This window comes from Pristis pectinata, chromosome 9 (genome assembly GCF_009764475.1).
Source record: "Pristis pectinata isolate sPriPec2 chromosome 9, sPriPec2.1.pri, whole genome shotgun sequence".
Classification (NCBI taxonomy): Eukaryota; Metazoa; Chordata; class Chondrichthyes; order Rhinopristiformes; family Pristidae; genus Pristis; species Pristis pectinata.
The window spans coordinates 12073144-12092885 of NC_067413.1; the positions used below are offsets into that span (position 1 = coordinate 12073144).

The 19742-nt window shown below is 43.3% G+C and overlaps 1 protein-coding gene across 1 annotated transcript in view; it reads left to right on the top strand.

Moving 5' to 3' along the window:
- The window catches only part of LOC127574433 (piezo-type mechanosensitive ion channel component 2-like), a 521253-nt gene that overhangs the window by 117785 nt on the left and 383726 nt on the right, over positions 1–19742 (top strand). Inside the window, 1 exon segment of the mRNA XM_052023441.1 lies at positions 4828–4923. Coding sequence (XP_051879401.1) covers positions 4828–4923 — 96 coding nt within the window.

The following is a 19742-nucleotide window of genomic DNA, read 5'->3' on the forward strand; positions in this document are numbered from 1 at the left end:
TACGAAATAAACTTAAATAACTTGAAAACAAACAGGTTATTAATTATGTTGAAATACTTAAAATATTTATGTAGACATAATGCACAGAAGAAATTATAAATATGTTAACCGTAAATCCTGGTTCTTTGGAGAGTTCCACTGTTGTTTAAGAGGATACTCACATAACTGCATGTCACCTCCTTTAGTAGTTAAGATATATAAAGTAATTTGAAAAAGAGATGCAGTTAAATTCACTGTACCTTTTTGGAAAAGTGGAGAAATATATCTGATAAGATACCAATTGGTATCATTCAATTGATGAATTATTCACTGTACTTGAAGCGAAGGTGTATGTTTTCATATATACAATCCAATTCCAACAAGTCAGTAACAAGTTTATAATCTACTCATTTTGAGAGCAAAAGCCTTGCCGATCACTTCAATCCTGAACCGTAGCCTTGAAGTCCTTTTTACTGTAATTTGTTTATAACATGCTCCAGTTTTGGCCACAGTCTGTAACCACACAGCAGCTGTGAGATGAGAAGTTCTTCCCCTTCTCTCTATGTCAAACAGAATTGGCAGACGGTTTCTGACCTGACAAATTTGCAAACTTATTTTGTGTTTTGACAGCTCACTTCTTTAATACGATAATTGAAGAAAGCAAATAATTTTGTTTCATTTTCTAAAGAAATGAAGATATTTGCAAGACCAGCATCTATTGTTTATCCTGAATTGCCCCCTCCTGAACTGAATGCCTTGCCAGGCCAATTCCGAAGACAGTTTAGGGCCAAGCTCATTAGTAGTTGTGGAGTCATAAATGGACCAAGCAGGATGAGGATGGCAGATTTCCTTTCCTTAAGGACGCCTGTAAAGCTCTTTTGCCCAATAATTGAACAATTTGGACAGGTACATGGATAGGAAGGATTTGGAGGGATATGGACCAAATGCAGGCAAATGGGACTAGCTTAGATGGGCATCTTGATCAACATGGATGAATTGGGCTGAAGGGTCTGTTTGCATGGTACATAACTCTATGACCCTCAGCCTGAGAGAGCAAACAGAGTCAGACAGTATGGAAAAATGCCCTTTGGCCCAGTATGTCTATGCTGACCTTCTGTTACCCATCTACACTAATCCTATTTACCAGTGCTTGGACTGTAGCCTTCTTTTCAGGCATGGTAGTGTACTGGTTAGCGCAGCACTTCACAGCGCCAGCGACCTGGGTTCAATTCGGGCTGCTGTCTGTAAGGAGTTTGTACGTTGTCCTGGTGCCTGTGTGGGTTTCCTCCGGGTGCTCCGGTTTCCTCCCATATTCCAAAGACGTACGGATTAGGAAGTTGTGGGCGTGTTATGTTGGCGCCGGAAGCGTGGCGACACTTGCGGGCTGCCCCCCAGAACACGCTATGCAAAAGATGCATTTCACTGTGTGTTTTGATGTACGTGTGACTAATAAGGAGATCTTATGCCTTACCAACTCAGTTTAACCTTCAGTTTAACATCACAGCTGAAAGATGGCACATGAATTATTGCTGTCTTCTCTTAGTACTGCACGGAGATGTCAGGCTTAATTTTGTGCACAGATCTCTCAAGGCAGTCTTGAACCCATGGCCTTAAATCGGAGCTTAGAGTGTTACCAACTGACTGCTGTCACAGAAGTAGGATTTAATATATAGTAGACATAAAAGTATTGTTCCATATTTAATAGACAACATTCTATCAAAGGACATATTCATATGCTATTACAGCGTCAGCGACCCGGGTTCAATTCTGGCTGCTGTCTATAAGGATTTTGTATGTTGTCCCTGTGTCTGCGTGGGTTTCCTCCGGGTCCTCTGGTTTCCTCCCACATTCCAAAAATGTACGGGTTAGGAAGTTGTGGGCATGCTATGTTGGTGCTGGAAGCATGGTGACACTTGCAGGCTGCCCCCAGAACACTCTATTGCAAAAGATGTATTTGACTGTGTTTCGATGTGCGTGTGACTAATAAAGAAGTCTTATCTTCAGAGAGTTAGCGCAGGTCTGTCTTCTCTCCATTGCTTTGAATTGCCTTCTCCTCCATCTTCACCCCATTCATTCCTCAGCTCAGCAAGTAATTCTGACTTAATCATCATTTCCACTGGTGGAAGAATCTTAAGTCAGGGGAACGCAGTTACAAGATGAGTGGGCAGTCATTTAAAACTGAGGAGTGTAGGAATTTCTTCATGCAGAGGGTGGTGACTGTCCAGAATTCTCTGCCCTGGAGAGTTGCGGAGGCTGGATCACTGGAGGACGAGGGGGTTGCTGGACATTTGGGAATTGAGGGCTGTGGGGAATTGCATAGGAAGAGGATGAGGCTGAGGGCAGATCAGCCATGATTATATGGAACGGTGAGGCAGGCTCAAGGGTGGCTTATTACTGCTCCAACTTTCATGTATTCTTGTACAACTTCACCTGTGCTCCCAATCTATTCCTGAGTCACAGGTCCAATGCAGGGGACCACACGTCTTTGCGTGACTTGATCACTGCAAGCTGTGTTCACACTAGATCACTGACAGGGCCTGTGCAGAATGAACAAGCGGGCACAAATTAGATAATCTACTTCCAGTGCTTCAATTGCTCTGAATTACCAATAAAGTGAGTGAAACACAAAGTGAGTGACTTAACACAAGAGAAAGGCATTAGGATTGACTTGTCAGTGGGTTAATTGCTGTTTCCTTCAGTGATTACCCAACTGAGTACCACAGAGGCCTGTTCTAACTTCGGTCATGTGAGCTGCTTCAGTGTGAAATCATCCACATTTGTACTAGTCCCCTGAGTGCCAAATCACCCCCAGTCATCACATTTCTTTATCACAATTCTTCCACCTTTCCTTATACCCTCAATAGATTAAGATTAAGATCTTTATTAGTCACATATACATCAAAACACACAGTGAAATACATCTTTTGCGTAGAGTGTTCTGGGGGCAGCCTCCAAATGTCGCCACGCTTCCGGCACCAACGTAGCATGCCCACAACTTCCTAACCCGTATGTCTTTGGAATGTGGGAGGAAACCGGAGCACCTGGAGGAAACCCACGCTATCACGGGGAGAACGTACCAACTCCTTACAGACGATGATCAGAATTGAACTGGGGTCGCTGGTGCCGTAATAGCATTACGCTAACCACTACACTACCGTGCCTGCCCCTAGTTGTCTGATTGGCTACATCCTTGGATATATTTGATCATCCAACAACAAAGAGCAGGCTACCTGGTCAATTATCTCCTTGTTGTTTGTGGGATCTTGCTGTGCTTAAATTACAACCATGTTTCTTAACTTACAATGGCAATTATACTTTAAGAAAGCACCAGTTGGATTGTAAACCACTTTACAAAACTTTTTCTTTTAATTTTACATGGAAAATAAAGCATATGTTTTCAGTTATACTGTTTTCCAAATCTCCTTCATTTGACTTCTTTAAACCATAGGACAGAGCAGGGAAAGACTAATCAGTTCCAGTCTGTCCTGTGCAGTTTGGGCACCAATGGTAAATTGGTGTATTATTATCATGTACCAAAGTACAGTGAAAAACTTTGTGATTCCACAAAGAAGTTTCTTTGCTACCTGTACACGGAGTTAACATCCAATGGGGTACAAAACCCAAACAAAAGAATGCTAGGCAAAGTTAGGGAAAAAGGCTCCCTGGGAGCACATTGAGCACGTTAATTCTTCCTGAGACACAGTTAGAGGGGCTGAAGGTTAAGAAATCTGTGCTTGGAAATTGAGTTGGGCCTTTGTCAGAGTGCTAAAGCATTGTGTGTGTGACGCTGGTGTCCAGCTGGGCCCCTTTTGAAGAGTGTGCACGGCGCAAGTGTAACATCCATCTTAAAGGATGCAGTGAATCACAACCTGCACTGGACCCAGTGGGAGCAGCGTCGCTGTAACACGGCTGCTTTGCTGTATGGCACTTGGAAATAAATCGTCATCCATCAAAGGCACGTTCCCCTGACGGTCAGGCATTAGCAGCACGTGGTCTGTCAAAGGATGTTTGCTGTGGTGAATTCCTGTGCCTCCTCCCCAAGGGTCAGCGACCCACTCAAGGTCAGCTGCCTCACCCCACTCGATGCTCCTATGGTACCTGCGGGATGGTTATTGAAGAGATCTGTTGAAACCCTTCTGAGGCAGAAAGTGAATTGTGAAATGCCTGTGCTACTTTTGAGAGCCATTTTGGGTTCGATACCAAGCAAGGTGGGGATTCATGCTGTGTATCACTGAAGTAATATTTTAGTTGGAGAGAGAAAATGATAAATGTGGAAAAGAAAGATGTTATAATTTCTGTTTAGCTCTGCTTAATAATCATGGGTGAAGCATATTTTCTAAGAGTCAGGGCAGCTGTGTGGTCCTGTGCGAGTGGGAATGTCAAATTATTGTTTTTGGTACAAAACCAGATGGTGATAACTTCAACTTTCATAAGTTAAAAGTTAACCCAAGAGAACTGTCATCACAGTAACTTTGTGTCCAGAATTGAAAAAATATGATACTTCTGATCTCGTTACAGAGTTTAATGGATTTTGTTTGACGTTGCTTTGCTTTATATATGACTAATCTTAAATTGAATGCATTATTTGAACAAATCGGATATTTATGCATCACTGCCTCAAGGCTTTTTCAGCTTTCCAATTAAAATCCAAATATTAGATTACTTTAGTCAGATGGTTCTATCATTGATATGATATACAAGGCTGTTACAACAATCTCACTATTAATAAGTTTCTCTTGAATGTTGAATACATAAGTAATCAGTAAATTGATTTTTGGTAACAAACGTTAATCTGAAGTTAATTCACAGAGTGCAGTAGTAACCATTGTATTCTCTCTTGCCTTTCAGCATGTTTGTTCCGATACAATGGACTATCATTTGTCTACCTCATCTTCCTTCTCCTTATTCCACTCTTCTCTGAACCTACAAAAAAGACGATGCAAGGTAAGAAATTTTGTATCGAGCTGCATCGGTGAAAGCAAAGGTTAACGTTTGTGATATTACCCAGTTAAAAGTTGGATTTTTCATTCATTGGCTGTAGATAGTTGGGAAAATCTAGTACTAAATTGCATTGTCTGTTTGAAAATATTCAATAAAAATCTAAACATGTATTGCTATATAAAATTCATTTATTGTAAATAATGGTGTTTTGTTGCTTGAAGAAAATGTCATCTCCAAATTGGTTATGACAAAATTAATATGAATGCTTGGGTATTTATATTTCTTCATTATGTTTCAGTAAATTGTAAATTACTGTCCTGAAGTATCCTGAGCAAAGAACACCCACCTATCCTGTGCTGACCATAACCATTTGTAGTGGTTGCAATCAGTATAGTCACTGGGCGGTATCTCTGTTGATCAAGAGCATGAAGCTAGGGCCATGAGCACTGCGTAAAGATCAGTGGGATGAATCTCAACCTCACCACAAGGCTGAGGTTCTGTAGCTTTGTTTAGCTGTGTTATTGAATGGATATATCCAAGTCACGTTGGTTGTCAGTTAATTGGCTACTGTGAATTACCCCTCGTGTAGGTAGTGAAGGAAGATCAGACGGCGCTGATGGGCATGGAGGAGACTTGGTTCCTGAGAAATAAGTGGGGGAATGGCATTGAAGAAGTTGCCTTGAGAGCTGGCATAAGGTCAATGGGCTGAATGGCTTCCTTCTAAGTTGTAAGAAATTGTGGGAAAAAAAAAATATGAAGTGGGCTCCAGGGTGCTGCCAGAGGGAAGGAAGGTAACTTACTTACATCCTTCTGTTCAGCTTCATTTGAAATCATGAAATTAAATCATTGCCTTTGGTACACTTGTGTGGCAGCAGGAATATCAAGGAACAAGCACTTTAAGGATGGATTTATTGCACTTTCAACAGCTAGTAATTTTATCCTAGGTCTTACTGCTCTGGCCCAGTGCTTTAATTTTGCGTGTGCTTCATGCATTAATTCCTGCTGGAGGAAGGACTGGTTTTCCGACTGAATGAGAGACTTAATCAGCAAAATAGGAATCTGTAAAACTTTTTTGTAGCTTTACTGCCTAATGTTGGTGGTATCATTCATTCAAGCCACCATGGTCAAATGAGTTTCTGTTAATTCTGAAATGGATAATGTCTTTGAGGGGGCACAGGAATGGAACAATTAAAGATCTTGCCTCTAAACCCCACAGATAAGGAATTAGGTTGGATATCAGAAAGCTTTTGTCTCCACAGAGCATCATTTTCTGGAACAAAGTTGAGAGATATGTAATAAAAACAGAAAATGCTGGAAACTGTCAGCAGGTCTGGTAGTATCTGTAGAGAGAGAAACGGTTAATAGAAATCTGTCTTATGAGGATAGGTTGAGCGAGCTAGGGCTTTTCTCTTTGGAGAGGAGGAGGATGAGAGGTGACATGATAGAGGTGTACAAGATGATAAAAGGCATAGATCAAGTGGACAGTCAGAGACTTTTTCCCAGTGCGGCAATGGCTAACGTGAGGGGACATAATCTTCAGGTGATTGGAGGAAGGTATAAGGAGGATGTTAGGGAGTGGTGGGTGTGTGGAATGCACTGCCAGCAGAGGTAGTGGGGGCAGATACATTAAGGACATTTAAGAGACTCTTAGGCACATGAATGATAGAAAAATAGGGGGCTATGTGGGAGGGAAGGGTTAGATAGATCTTAGAGCAGAATAAAATGTCGGCACGACATTGTGGGCTGAAGGGCCTGTACTGTGCTGTAGTGTTCTATGTTCTATATGTTGACAGTGGCGCAGTTGGCAGAGCTGCTGCTGCCACAGGGCCAAACAAACCTGGTTTCAACCCTGAACTCTGTGGCATTTGCACGCCCTCCCTGTGACCCCTCGGGTTTCCTCCGGGTGCTCTGTTTCCCTCCCACGTCCCAAAGACGTGCGACTTGGCAGGTTAATTGGTCACAGTAAATTGACGTTCATGTGTAGATGAGTGACTAAAATCTGGGAGGGGAGGTAGTTGATGGGAATGTAGGCAGAATATAAAAAAAAATGGGATTAACGTAGGATTAGTGTAAATTGGTGGTTGATGGTCAGTGCAGACTTGGTGGGCTGAGAGGCTTCTTTCCGCGCTATGACTCTTCAGGTCAGAGGCCTTTCGTCAGACCCTGAGAGGTAAGTGGTGGGTATCCTTTGTGCACCTCTGCTGCGGATGCAGGATGAAGAACTTCCCATTTGACAAAAGCACCTGGAGCACTCACCACGTCACTCTCTTATATCAAAGGAACTATAAAGGGCCGACATGGTAGTGTAGCAGTTAGCGTAACGCTATTACAGCGCCAGTGACCCGGGTTCAATTCTGGCTGCTGTCTGTAAGGAGTTTGTACGTTCTCCCCGTGTCTGCGTGGGTTTCCTCCGGGTGCTCCAGTTTCCTCCCACATTCCAAAGACGTACGGGTTAGGAAGTTGTGGGTGTGCTATGTTGGCGCCGGAAGCGTGGCGACACTTGCGGGCTGCCCCAGAACACTCTACGCAAAAGATGCATTTCACTGTGTGTTTTGATGAACATCTTATAATCTTACATCTAATCCGTGATGGGGCTGTCCTTCCCTCCTCATCCTCCTCATTCATACATTCATTGAGTGATAGCTGGCAGCCTCTCTCTTCCAGTCTTTCCATTGTTTTCACTGCGTAACCGTTCCTTGAGGGGCTTTAGTGGACAGCAGTCCTGTCTCTCACCTTCATTCTCTTGCTCCACAGATTGATGGACAGTGTTAGGTCCCAGGTATCAGACTGTCTTTCTACAGACCCAGTGCTCAATCAGAAAATCTGTTTCTTGCACACTCTTAATTCAGAAATCTTGGTTTTTTCGATAACTTATGGATGCTGCTTATCTGATGCTATGTGCCTGTGATGCTGCTGCAAGTAAGTTTATCATTGCACCTGTGCACACATGTACGTACTTGTGCATATGACAATAAACTCAACTTTGACTTTGAACTTGTCCTACTTTGTTCTGGCTCCCAAACATTCTTAATCCATTCTAAGGTTTGCCATCAGCTTTCTGGCATAAACCTTTTTCCCAGGATAGGGGAGTCTCAATGTAGAGGGCTTAGGTATGAGAGGGGGGAAATTTAAAGGGATCTGAGAGGCAACCTTTTCACACAGAGGGTGCAGAATATATGGAACAAGCTGCCAGAGAAAGTGGTAGAGGCGGGTACAATTGCAATGCTTAAAATACATTTGGATAGGTACGTGGATAGAAAGGTTTAGAGGGATATGGGTCAAACACGGGCAAATGAAACTAGCTCAAATAGGCAACTTGGTCGGTCAGAGTTGGGCTGCAGGGGCTGTATCCATGCAGTATAACTCTAGCTATTAATTCATTTACCTCTTCTACATATAGTACAACTAGGAAACATACTTCATTCCTGAAGTTCTGCTGTGGTCCTTGTGAAGTGAAATGGTTTGAAATGAAGTAGTAGAAATGCAGCGAGTAGAAGTGGTACCTCACAAGGCCAGTGACCCGGGTTCGATTCCGACCTCCTGCATGGAGTTTGTACATTTTCCCGGTAACCACTTGGATTTCCTCCAGGTGCTCTGGTTTCCTCCTGCGTTCCAAAGATGTGATGGGTTGGTAAGTTAATTGGCCACTGTAAATTGCCTTTGGTGTGTGGGTGAGGGGTAGAATCCAGGGAGGGGTGAGTTGTTGGGGATGTGCGGAGAATAAAATACAATTAGTGTAGGATTAGTGGTGCAAATCAGTATTTAATGGTCAGCATGGACAGTGAGCTGAAGGGCTATTTCCATGCTCTATGAAATCGGGATTTTAATTACCAAGCTGTCATGTGAGCAGAATTGAAAGAGAGGTGTGTTGTAGATGAAAAGATGCTGATCATAATCTCGGCCACCAGTCACTTTGAGTTTGTGAGGAGGATGTCTGGAGCATGCAGAGTGGCCATTTCAAAAGAGAATAGGACAGTTGGGTCCCTGTCCTATGTTGTCTGGAGTTTACAGCATTCGTTGTACAAAACCCTGTTCCAAACTCCACCTCGCAGAGTTGCAAGTGCTTGGTAAATAAACCTGCTGTTGCTTAATTCCCAGCACACAATTCTTTAGCGATATTGCTTAATGTTTGGCTGATTTTAGCAGAACTCCAGGAAACCGGGAATGAGTGAAACAGCACGCTCAGCAACTCTCAAACCTGAAGTAAACCTGAGTTGAATCCCTCAATAGGACAACAGTTTCTATATCGTCATGGTTTCTTGCGCTAATGAATTAAACTCAGAGTGTGCATGTGCAATTATTAATGTTCTCCAAGGATCTTGTTAAATCCGTAGACTTTAAGCCGCAGGAGAACTTAGGCTCAAACTGTGCAACAGGATAACTTGAAATATAATCTTACTACGTTATAGGCAGCTTGTAAGAAGTGGTTGATTGGTGAAATGTAGTTATTGTGAGTTTGTTCTTGTCCATGCATTTATATGTTATAGAATGTGTCTACAGTCTGCTCAGGAAGCCTGTGCAGTTTAAATACTTCATCAATTAAGACTTTAACTCAATATGGTCGCAAGGAATTGGAGCAGTCTATCCCCCATCTGAATATTTCTTTTATTAGTGGCATTGCCAATTCTGCCAATGTTAAAATTAACTAGAAGTGGTGAGACTGGTCAGCCCATTTGGCTGAGACAATAGTCTCAGTCATAGGCTTTTGCCTCTGGTTCACATCCAATATTGGGAAAGGAAGTGAAAACATTCATTGACAGCTGTTTAGGATCTTAAGTGAACTCAGTTTTGGCAGTCGCAATCTAGTTCTCACTTGACTTGAATCCACATTGCAACACTGCTTAAATTCATCACCAAACACTGAGCTTCATAACGGCTAGCTCTGTCAGGGTACAGAGAATGCATAATTGCTGATAAACACACAGTTAATTCGCCAAGAAGTGTTATGCTTAACGAGGAATTCTGAATAAAAAGCAAGTGGGAATGGCACATTGAAACTCTAGCCCCTAGATTAGAGTTCTGCTTTGATCAGGTGTCCAGACTCAGTTGGAGATCGAGTCAGTGTTTTTTATGAGATTGAAGTGAAGGCTATACTATGGGGATGGTTGAAAGAATCAGCAGTTGCATTAGACCACAAAATGTTACTTAATAAAACAGAGAAAATATTTCCTGATCATTAAGGTCAGTGGCCACAAACAGAACAGATTCAAGACCCCCTCAGGAAAATCAGTTCAGTGTCCTGCAGCCCGACTGGTACCACTTCTCTGTGAAGTTGTTTTATGACAAGACTTGTAACCCGAAGAGAAGGGAGTGATAGTTTAAATACAAATATCGTAAAGTGTTTGAAGAAAGTCTGAAGCGGTTCCTGTCTGTTTAGGATGGGTTGGATTTGGTGGACTCTTCACCTATCTAGAGTTGGGAATTTGATCAATGGAACTCTCAAAGCTTCAGAGACATTTAGTCATATTGTCAGTTTCACTGCACAGTTCTAACACTGGCATCTGTTATTAATTTTAGTTGGTGGTTTTATGAAAACATTTTTTATATATTTGGAGGTTATTTTTCTTCATAGAGAACCTTAAAATGCCTCTTTCACCACAAATCCAACTGCACTTTATCCTGGAATATTGGCTGACTTGTGTTCCTCCTGATCAGTCTGTATTCCCATTTTTTTTATTCCCAGTTTTTCTAAATAAATCTGGAAGCTGGATCCAATAGCAGTTCAGAGCACTTTGCAAAAATGAACAATTGTTTCGGCTGAATCAGGCGTTAAATAGTTTAGTTCACGGAACTTTTCAGGATAGAAGGGGCAGGGGAGAGCCAACAGATAGAGTGATGGTAATTATGGAAATCGCATTCTGGAATGATTGAATATAATTAACCATTATTAATCACCAATGTAAAAACAGATTAACTCTTCTGAGTGCCAATTGCTTTCAAGACCTGGGTGTTTGATATCTGTGAAGATTCATTTTCTTCAGTGCCTTTCTCATCAGCAATGGGGCACCGATACTATAGAGAGGGTGGCAAATTTCAGTGGAACCAGTGTAGCAGTTAGCGTAATGCTTTACAGCGCCAGCGACCCGGGTTCAAATCCGACCACTGTCTGTAAGGAGTTTGTATGTTCTCCCCATGTCTGCGTGGGTTTCCTCTGGGTGCTCTGGTTTCCTCCAACATTTCAAAGACGTACGGGTTAGGAAGTTGTGGACGTGATATGTTGGCACTGGACGCGTGGCGACACTTGTGGGATGCCCCCAGAACACTCTACACAAAAGGTGCATTTCACTGTGTGTTTCGATGTACATGTGGCTAATAAAGATATCTTATCTTATTTTGGAAATGTAGTATAACACACAGCCCACTACATCTAGTGCTGGTGTGCAAGCATGAGTTTCTGGGTTTTGGTCTTCGATCAGCTCCAAAGCCCATGTCCCACATCCTATCCACGTACAGTATCCAGAGAGGCTGGACTGTGTTTCCAAGTCATTGGCCAACCAATTGCTGCTGCTGCTACTGTTGGCTTCTTCATCCATGGATAGGTCAAAGTCGTGTCTATTGTCATATGCACAAGTATGCTCAGGTACAATGAAAAACTTACTTGCAGCAGCATCACAGGCACATAACATCAGAGGCACAACATTCACAAGAAAAACATAAATTATACAAAACTATACAAGAAAGAGCACAATTAGAACGTATAAAAAACGATGTCCATTGTAGTGCAGGAGGTGATTTAGCCCAGTGGGGATGGGCAGACTGACTATCCCAAATTACTTCTGAGGGCAACATGCTTCCTTCCAGGAGTATGTAACCAGGCAAATCATTTTTTTATATCTAGGAGTTTATAACACTTATATATTCAGATTACTATCAAACAATAACTCGCCAATGATGGTTTCCTTATTTGAAATGCAGTGAACTATGATTGATGTTCTTAGATATTTGGCAGCATAGTTTGCTTAAAATCGCATGATAAGAGTCTGGAATCCAAACAGCACCTTATCATGTGTATTAGAATATCCACTGTTAAACATTTCTGTGCAAGTATGCTTAAGTTTGTGTTTTTTACGTTCATCTTTCTAAACTTCCTCTACATTTTTATCCTTATCTCCTCTCCAAGTTATATTTAGCCACCTTGTACCTAAATTTATTCTTAACAAAATAATCACACAGCTCTGCATTTAAGGCAGGATTGAAACATCATATCACAGAAATCTGTTCCATAAATTTGCGATTATAAATTGGGTGAAAATGATATTCTGCTGTGCTTGGAGAACTTTAAAACTTGTGATGAAAACCTTGCTTGTTTACTTGTTACTTTCCGAATCTATGTATAGTTTAATATGGAGTGTGGTTATAGGTACATTCTTTGGTTCCAATGAAACAAACAAATGTAATCAATGGGAATTATGCTTCAAATTTGAAGATAAATGTACATTAAAGTACTGAAAAAAATGGTAAATCAAAGTGTAACCCCACCCCAATACCTTTGATTGTCTGTGCCCCTCTTAGCCCTTACCCTAAACCTATGCTCTCCAGTTTTAATCACGTTTGCCTCAGGGAAAGGTTTCCTATGACCTACCCTGCCTAAGCATTGGACCTCTGGATTGCGCAAGGGTTCTGTTCCTGAGAACTGTCCATAAACTGAATTTAACATAAGTTGGAAATGAACAATTACCCCCAAAATCCTAATGGGAAATCTTTAGCCTTGGGGACTGATTTGCAAAGAGTAGTCTGGGCAAGGCCAATGTAGATGATAGAAGTTGTTACCAGCAAGTGAACTGTGACAAACATTTGTCTGAATCCAGCCCAGATGGAGTGACGGGGGGAGCTTATCTAATCAGCAAAAAAAAACTATCAGCAGTTTAATCAAAGAAAGTGTGTGCTAATGAGAGATGGCTCAGGGTTTGTAATGTATGATCTTACCTGAAGGCAGGATTGGAGGAGGCACTGGCTTTTTCTAAGGAAGATCTCTTCATTGTTTTGTGGTGAAGAGATTTGAATCATATACCTGAGAGTAGAGTCTGGGAGAATTTATGGAAAACTGGATTTTCCTAAGTCAGGATATCCTTATCCGGGGGACCCCCAGTATGCCATCATTTTGGAGACGTCCATCAGATTCCCCCTCAGCCTCCTCCAACCAAAGAAAGCACACCCAGCCTCTCCTCATAATTGGAATGCTCCATCCCAGGTAACATCCTGGTGAATCTCCTTAGCGCCATACTCCTTCCCAATGAGATAAACAACAGTCTTCAACCTTGGCTTTGCATAAAGTACAAAAGCAAGGAGCGCTATGAAGAACAGATGTGAGGGGCTGAATGGCCGACTCCTGTGGAAAGACGCTGCAGATGCTGGAATCTGGAGCAATGAACAATCTGCTGGAGGAACTCAGTGAGTCAGGCAGCATCTGTGGGAGGAAAGGAATTGTCGACCTTTCGGTCGAAACCCTGCATCAGGACTGAGAGTGGACATACTTCCCTTCTCTTTATACCGGCCATCTCCCCTCTCCACTCTCAGTCCTGATGCAGGATTTTGACCTGAAACATCGACAATTCCTTTCCTCCCACTGATGCTGCTCGACCCACTGAGTTCCTCCAGCAGATCATTTGTTGGCCTACTCCTGTACCTTCCTTCTAATGCTGGAGAAGAAATAAGGCCTTGGGTTGATTTTGGAGCATCCCATTTCCAGGAAAGATACAAACTTCTTGGAAAAGTTGAGTGTAGATTATTACCAGAGATGAAAAATGCCAGGTTTCATGCAAGATTTGGGGCATTCTAGTTATTTCCACCAGAGTTTAGATAGTTTAGTTTGTGACCTTACTGGATATTTGAATGGGACAGATTAGGGCAGGCATGGTAGTGTAGCGGTCAGTGTAACACTTTACAGCATCAGCGACATGGGTTCAATTCCGGCCACTGTCTGTAAGGAGTTTGTACGTTCTCCCCGTGTCTGTGTGGGTTTCCCTCCGGGTGCTCTGGTTTCCTCCCACATTCCAAAGACGTACGTGTTAGGAAGTTGTGGTCATGCTGTGTTGGCGCCGGAAGCGTGGCGACACTTGCGGGCTGCCCCCAGAACACTCTACGCAAAAAGACGCATTTCACTGTGTGTTTCGATGTACGTGTGGCTAATAAAGATATCTAAATCTAATCTAAGCTGCCTCAGTACTCCTCACTTGGAATGGCCATGTTATTCCTGTGCTTTTGTCAGTGGTGTGTGGATGCAGGGGGCTGGCTGCATCCCAGACCTCAGTCGTATGGTCCAGACGGTACCTGGGGTTCAACTGGTGCTGCAAGAAGGACCCAGCCTCAATACTCCCCTGACAGCCTTTGACAGCCGGCAGGGGGAGGAACTTTGCTGGCTGTGAAAATTATTGTTGATGTCAGAGACATTTAAAAACCATTAAAATTAAACAATTCAAAAAAAAAGTAAGAATATTTAAAAATTAAAGAATGTAAAACATAGACACAAATAATTAAAAATATTAAACAAAAGCAAAATAATTCATAAAAATAACATGCCTTCCTCTTTGTTTCCTAATACTTTCCCTACAATCTGATTGAAATCAGTGATGCCTTGGACCTTGTGGCAGGTCTGACTAGCCCAGGTCTGAGGGGCAAGCCACCAATCCACTGAATCTGTCAGTAAGTCTTGCCACATCTGGTTTGCTGGTGTGCACAGAACTCCGGGAATTATGTCAGTTCAAGTGTTAATCATCAGTGGCTCTGAGTGGAGCCATGTGGCACAAAGCAACATGGGTGCCATTATAAGTTCATGCTTACATCAATGGGAATAGACAAGATCAAGCAGTCAGCAAAGCAAACATGAGGACATGTTATCTTATCATGGTGCAGAAGGTGATGATCCCGGCCAGCTTCCGGGGACCATTAGTCCCATTCTCCCTCTCCTTATTTCCCTGTATTCCTGCTATTTATTCTCCTTCATACAAGTCCATCAACTTACCTTTGATTCTTTTTGCCATTGACCTACACTGAGGGCTTAACTTATAGCTGCCAATTGACCCACCCACACATCTTTGGGATGTGGGAGGTGACTCCAGCGCCCTGGGGTGGAAGCCTGTGCAGCCACAGGGAGAGCACGCACACTCCACACAGACAGCACCAACAGTCAGGATCGAACCTGGGTCGCTGGAGCTGTGAGGCAGTAGCATTTGCGGCTGCGCATAAATTCAAGAACTAATGGGCAAAAACTAAAACCTGTGGATGCTGAAAAAATACTGAAGCAAATAATTCTGTATGATCCATTGTTCAGATTGCACAGTTTAACTTCTTGTCTGTAATGAGTTATAGCATTTGTTACTTCCAAACAACCAATGAGTAGAGGTATTGGGCAGTCATAGGCTTGGAATGTTGGGGTGCAAGGTAGTCCTCTTGGGACCTGCTAAAAGCATTCCTGAACACCCAAGTGACAGGGATTGATGTAACACAGGAAAGCCTTGAAGCTTAAAGGAAGGAATAGGGCCAAAACTATTCTTTCTCCCTGCTGGCAAGTCTGAACATTTGAATGTGCCTGTGTTGAATAAAACTCAGTTATAAAACTGAGACGCAAGAGACTGCGGATGCCCCCCCGTCCCTTTCTCTCTCTTTCTAATCTATCCAGGCCCTCTCACGTACCCTTCTCTCCAACCCTGCCTCCAGCCCCCTGTCTCCCAGTTTCTTTCTCCTCCCCATCTACTCTATCTGGCCATCACCCACACACTCCTCCCACTGGGTCCCCTGTCCCCTCCCCTCTCCCCCACACTGTTCCCATCTTCCCACTGTACCTCCTTTATCTGTTCCCCTTCGTGTTCCTTACTCTGCAGATTCCATAATCTGCAGCCCTTTGTTACCTGTCATCTCCCAGCTTCTACCTTCGTCTCCACCCTTCCCTCCCACACCTCAGTCCATCAACCTCTCCTCACCTGGATCCACCTATCGCTTGCCAGTTCTTGGCCCACCCCTCCCCGTCACCTCCTTATACTGGCTACCTCCCTTCTACTCTTTCAATCTAGGTGAAGGGTCACAACCTGAAACGTCGACTGTCCATTTTCCTCCACAGATATTGCCTGCCCCGTTGAATTCTTCTAGCAGCTCGTTTCTTGCTCAATTATAAAACTGTCGGAAAAGATCAGTGTAACCTATGATTGAAAACTAAATTAAGCCATCTCTCATAAATAAAAATTGAACTATCATTTACAAATGAGGCCATCTCTCATTAATAAAAATTGGATGAGGGTGCAAGATCGATGGCATTTTAAGTGGAATTAATATCTTTGAATAAACTGATGTATAAGTGAAGGATAGCTAGTCTTCGTAGATTGCTTCCACTATGATGAAAGGACCATTGCTTCCTCCATTTCTGACTATTTTGTCCCCACCCTTCCCACTTACTACACACTAGGGAAAAGTTGGGCAGGCTAGGACTTTATTCCTTAGAGCGGAGGAGACTGAGAAGTGACCTTATAGAGGTGTATAAAATCATGAGGGGCATAGATAGGGTGAATGCACTCAGTCTTTTTCCCCAGAGTTGGGGTATCAAGAACTAGAGGGCATAGGTTTAAGCTGAGAGGCGAAAGAGTCGAGAGGAACTTGAGGGGCAACTTTTTTTGCACAAAGGGTGGTATCTATGTGGAATCAGCTACCAGAGGAAGTCGTTGAGGCAGGTACAATAACAACTTTTAAAAGAAAGTTGGACAGATACATGGATTGGAAAGATTTAGAGGGTTATGGGCCAAACGCTGGCACATGGGACTAGCTTGGGTGGGGCATCTTGGTCAGCATGGACCAATTGTTTCTGTGCTTTATGACTCTCCTCCTGCCACAGACTTCACCTGTACAAGTTAAAGTAGCTAACAAATATTTAAAGAAGTAAATATGATTTACTATAACAGGCAAATCATTAAGGAAATTAAGGGGCAGCAAGTGGTGATGGTAGTAGTTCTGCTGCCTCACAGCTCCAGTGACCCGGTTTCGATCCTGACCTCTGGTGCTGTCTGTGTGGAGTTTGCATGTTCTCCCTATTACTGTGTGGGTTTCATTGAGGTGCTCCAGTTTGTAGGTGGGTAGGTTAATTGGCCACTGTACATTGTCCCTGGTGAGTAGTGGGAATAAAATTGGATTAAGGTATTGATTTATTGTTGTCACTTGTACTGAGGTACAGTGAAAAACTTGTCTTGCATACTGTTCGTACAGATCACGCAGGCACGGTAGTGTAGCAGTTAGCGTAATGCTATTACAGCGCCAGTGACCCTGGTTAAATTCCCGCCACTGTCTGTAAGGAGTTTGTGCGTTGTCCCGGTGTCTGCGTGGGTTTCCTCTGGGTGCTGTGATCTCCTCCCACATTCCAAAGACGTACGGGTTACAAAGTTGTGGGCGTGCTATGTTGGTGCAGGAAGCGTGGCGACACTTGCGGGCTGCCCTAGAACACTCCACGCAAAAGATGCATTTCACTGTCTGTTTTGATGTACATGTGACTAATAAAGATATCTTAATTCATTACACAGTGCATTGAGGTAGTACAGGGTAAAAACAATAACAGAATATAGAGTAAAGTGTCACAGCTACAGAGGAAGTGCAGTGCAGGTAGACAATAAGGTGCAAGGTCACAACAAGGTAGATTGTGGGGTCCAGAGTCCAGCTCATCGTATAAGGGAACCGTTCAATAGTCTTATCACCGTAGGATAGAAACTGGTGGTATGTGCCCTTAGGCTCAAGTAACCAGGTGGTCAGGGGATCTCGGTGAGCTGAAGGGCCTCTTTCTGTGCCATCTGACATTGAACAGAACAAAAGTAATTTACAAAAAGGAACTTATTTTTCCTTTCACTTTTCCCTTTATATTCAGAGCCCCACAATTTCCTTGAGATCAGATTAGACCCTGCCTCAGGTCTAACTCAATATTGGATCTGAAAGCTGATCCCCAGCTGTAAATGCTGGGAGACTCCATAAGAGTGGTCTTTGTTGCTGTGTTGTGTAGGGGGCCCAGTGAGGGAGTGTCTTGACAAACCGTATCCCCTCTGCTGCCAGATAAGGGACCCAGGCTTGCTTCCATTTAAAGTGCTGCAATACTCATCCGATCTGGTCCTGAATGTGGAGATGGAAACATAGTTGGCACGTCTGGTCATTGACTCTTAGTCAGAACTGGAAAAATGAGATAACCACAGACACGAGAGACTGCAGATGCTGGAATCTGGAGCAGCACACAAAGGGTGGAGGAACTCAGCGGGTCAGGCAGCATCTGGACTGAATGATAGAGGGAAGATAGCCAGTATAAAAGAACTGGAGGGTAGGGATGGAACAAGAGGTGGCAGGTGATGGAATCAATTCCACGCTCCACCTTCCTCTCTGATCAGATTTCATCATCTTCGGCCCTTTGTCACCTCCACTCATCACCTCCCAGCTTCTGACGCCATTCCCACTCTCCCCACTTCCTTATCTGCCCATCACCCCCCTCTCACCTGGATCCACCAATCATCTGCCAGCTCTTGCTCCACCCCTTCCATTCACCTTTTTATACCTGCTATCTCTCCTCTTTCAGTCCAGGTGAAAGACCCAAAATATCAACTGTCCACTTCCCCCTGTAGGTGCTGCCTGACCCGCAGAGTTCCTCCAGCACTTAGAATAGGTTATCTCATTTCAGTTTTAAATTGCAGAGAGAGGGAATGGTGAAGAGGTTTACTTTTCAGTGGGTAACTGTCAGGGGTTCAGCTTGAGATTACTGAACCTCACTAGCAAATCCCAAGACATCCTGCTTACCACTGTTGCTGTCTGAGGATCACTGGTAGTTAGATACCTCCATGTAGTTGCAAAGGGTTAACCAGACTACTAGTGCAAAAAGCAGGGCATTCAACCCAACTACCATAGCTATGCATGGGCTTCCTCCCCTCCCACCCATCTAACTCCACAACCATACCCGTTATATGGTCCTAATGTGGGCAAATGGGATTAGTGTAGATAGGCAAGCAGTGGACATGATGGGTTGAAGGGCCTATTTCTTTACTGCACAACTCTATGACTCTCTCCCTCTTGTGCTTAGCTTTTCCCTTTGGTAGCATTTTCTTTTTACTCTGCAGTTAGAGCAGTGGCTCCTGACTATTTGATTTTTATCGCCTCCAGTTTAAAACATGGAGGCAACGTTCCTGCTCTTGATTTGTCAGACTTTCTCATTATCATGGACTGTTTTAGGGCCTCCATCAGTCTTTTCCTGTTGATTCAGCCTTGCCTCAAAAGTATATCCTCTCAGTTCTGGTTTCATTCCAGTAAATCCTTTGCATCTCCTCCAGCTATAATTTGGAGACTAGAACTGTTCACTGAAATGCAAGTATGGTCTAACCAAGGTTCAATGCAAGTTTAGCACAACTCCTCTGCATTTCAATCCCGTCCCTTTAGAATTGAATCACCGTGATCAATGGTCTAATTTATCTGTGATCTTTGAATGTTTTGCTCCAAACCCCTCTGCTGGAAGAGATGCAAAGGATTTACTGGAATGAAACCAGAAGTGAGAGGATATACTTTTGAGGCAAGACTGAATCAACAGGAAAAGACTGATGGAGGCCCTAAAACAGTCCCTGATAATGAGAAAGTCTGACAAATCAAGAGCAGGAACGTTGTCTCCATGTTTTAAACTGGAGGCGAGGAGGAGGAGGATGAGGGGAGACATGATAGAGGTATACAAGATAGGAAAATGAATAGATAAGAGTGGACAGCCAGCGCCTCTTTCCCAGGGCACCAATGCTCAAAGCAAGAGGGCATGGCTTTAAGGTAATGGGTGGGAAGTTCAAGGGAGATGTCAGAGGGAGGTTTTTCACCCAGAGAGTGGTTGGTGCATG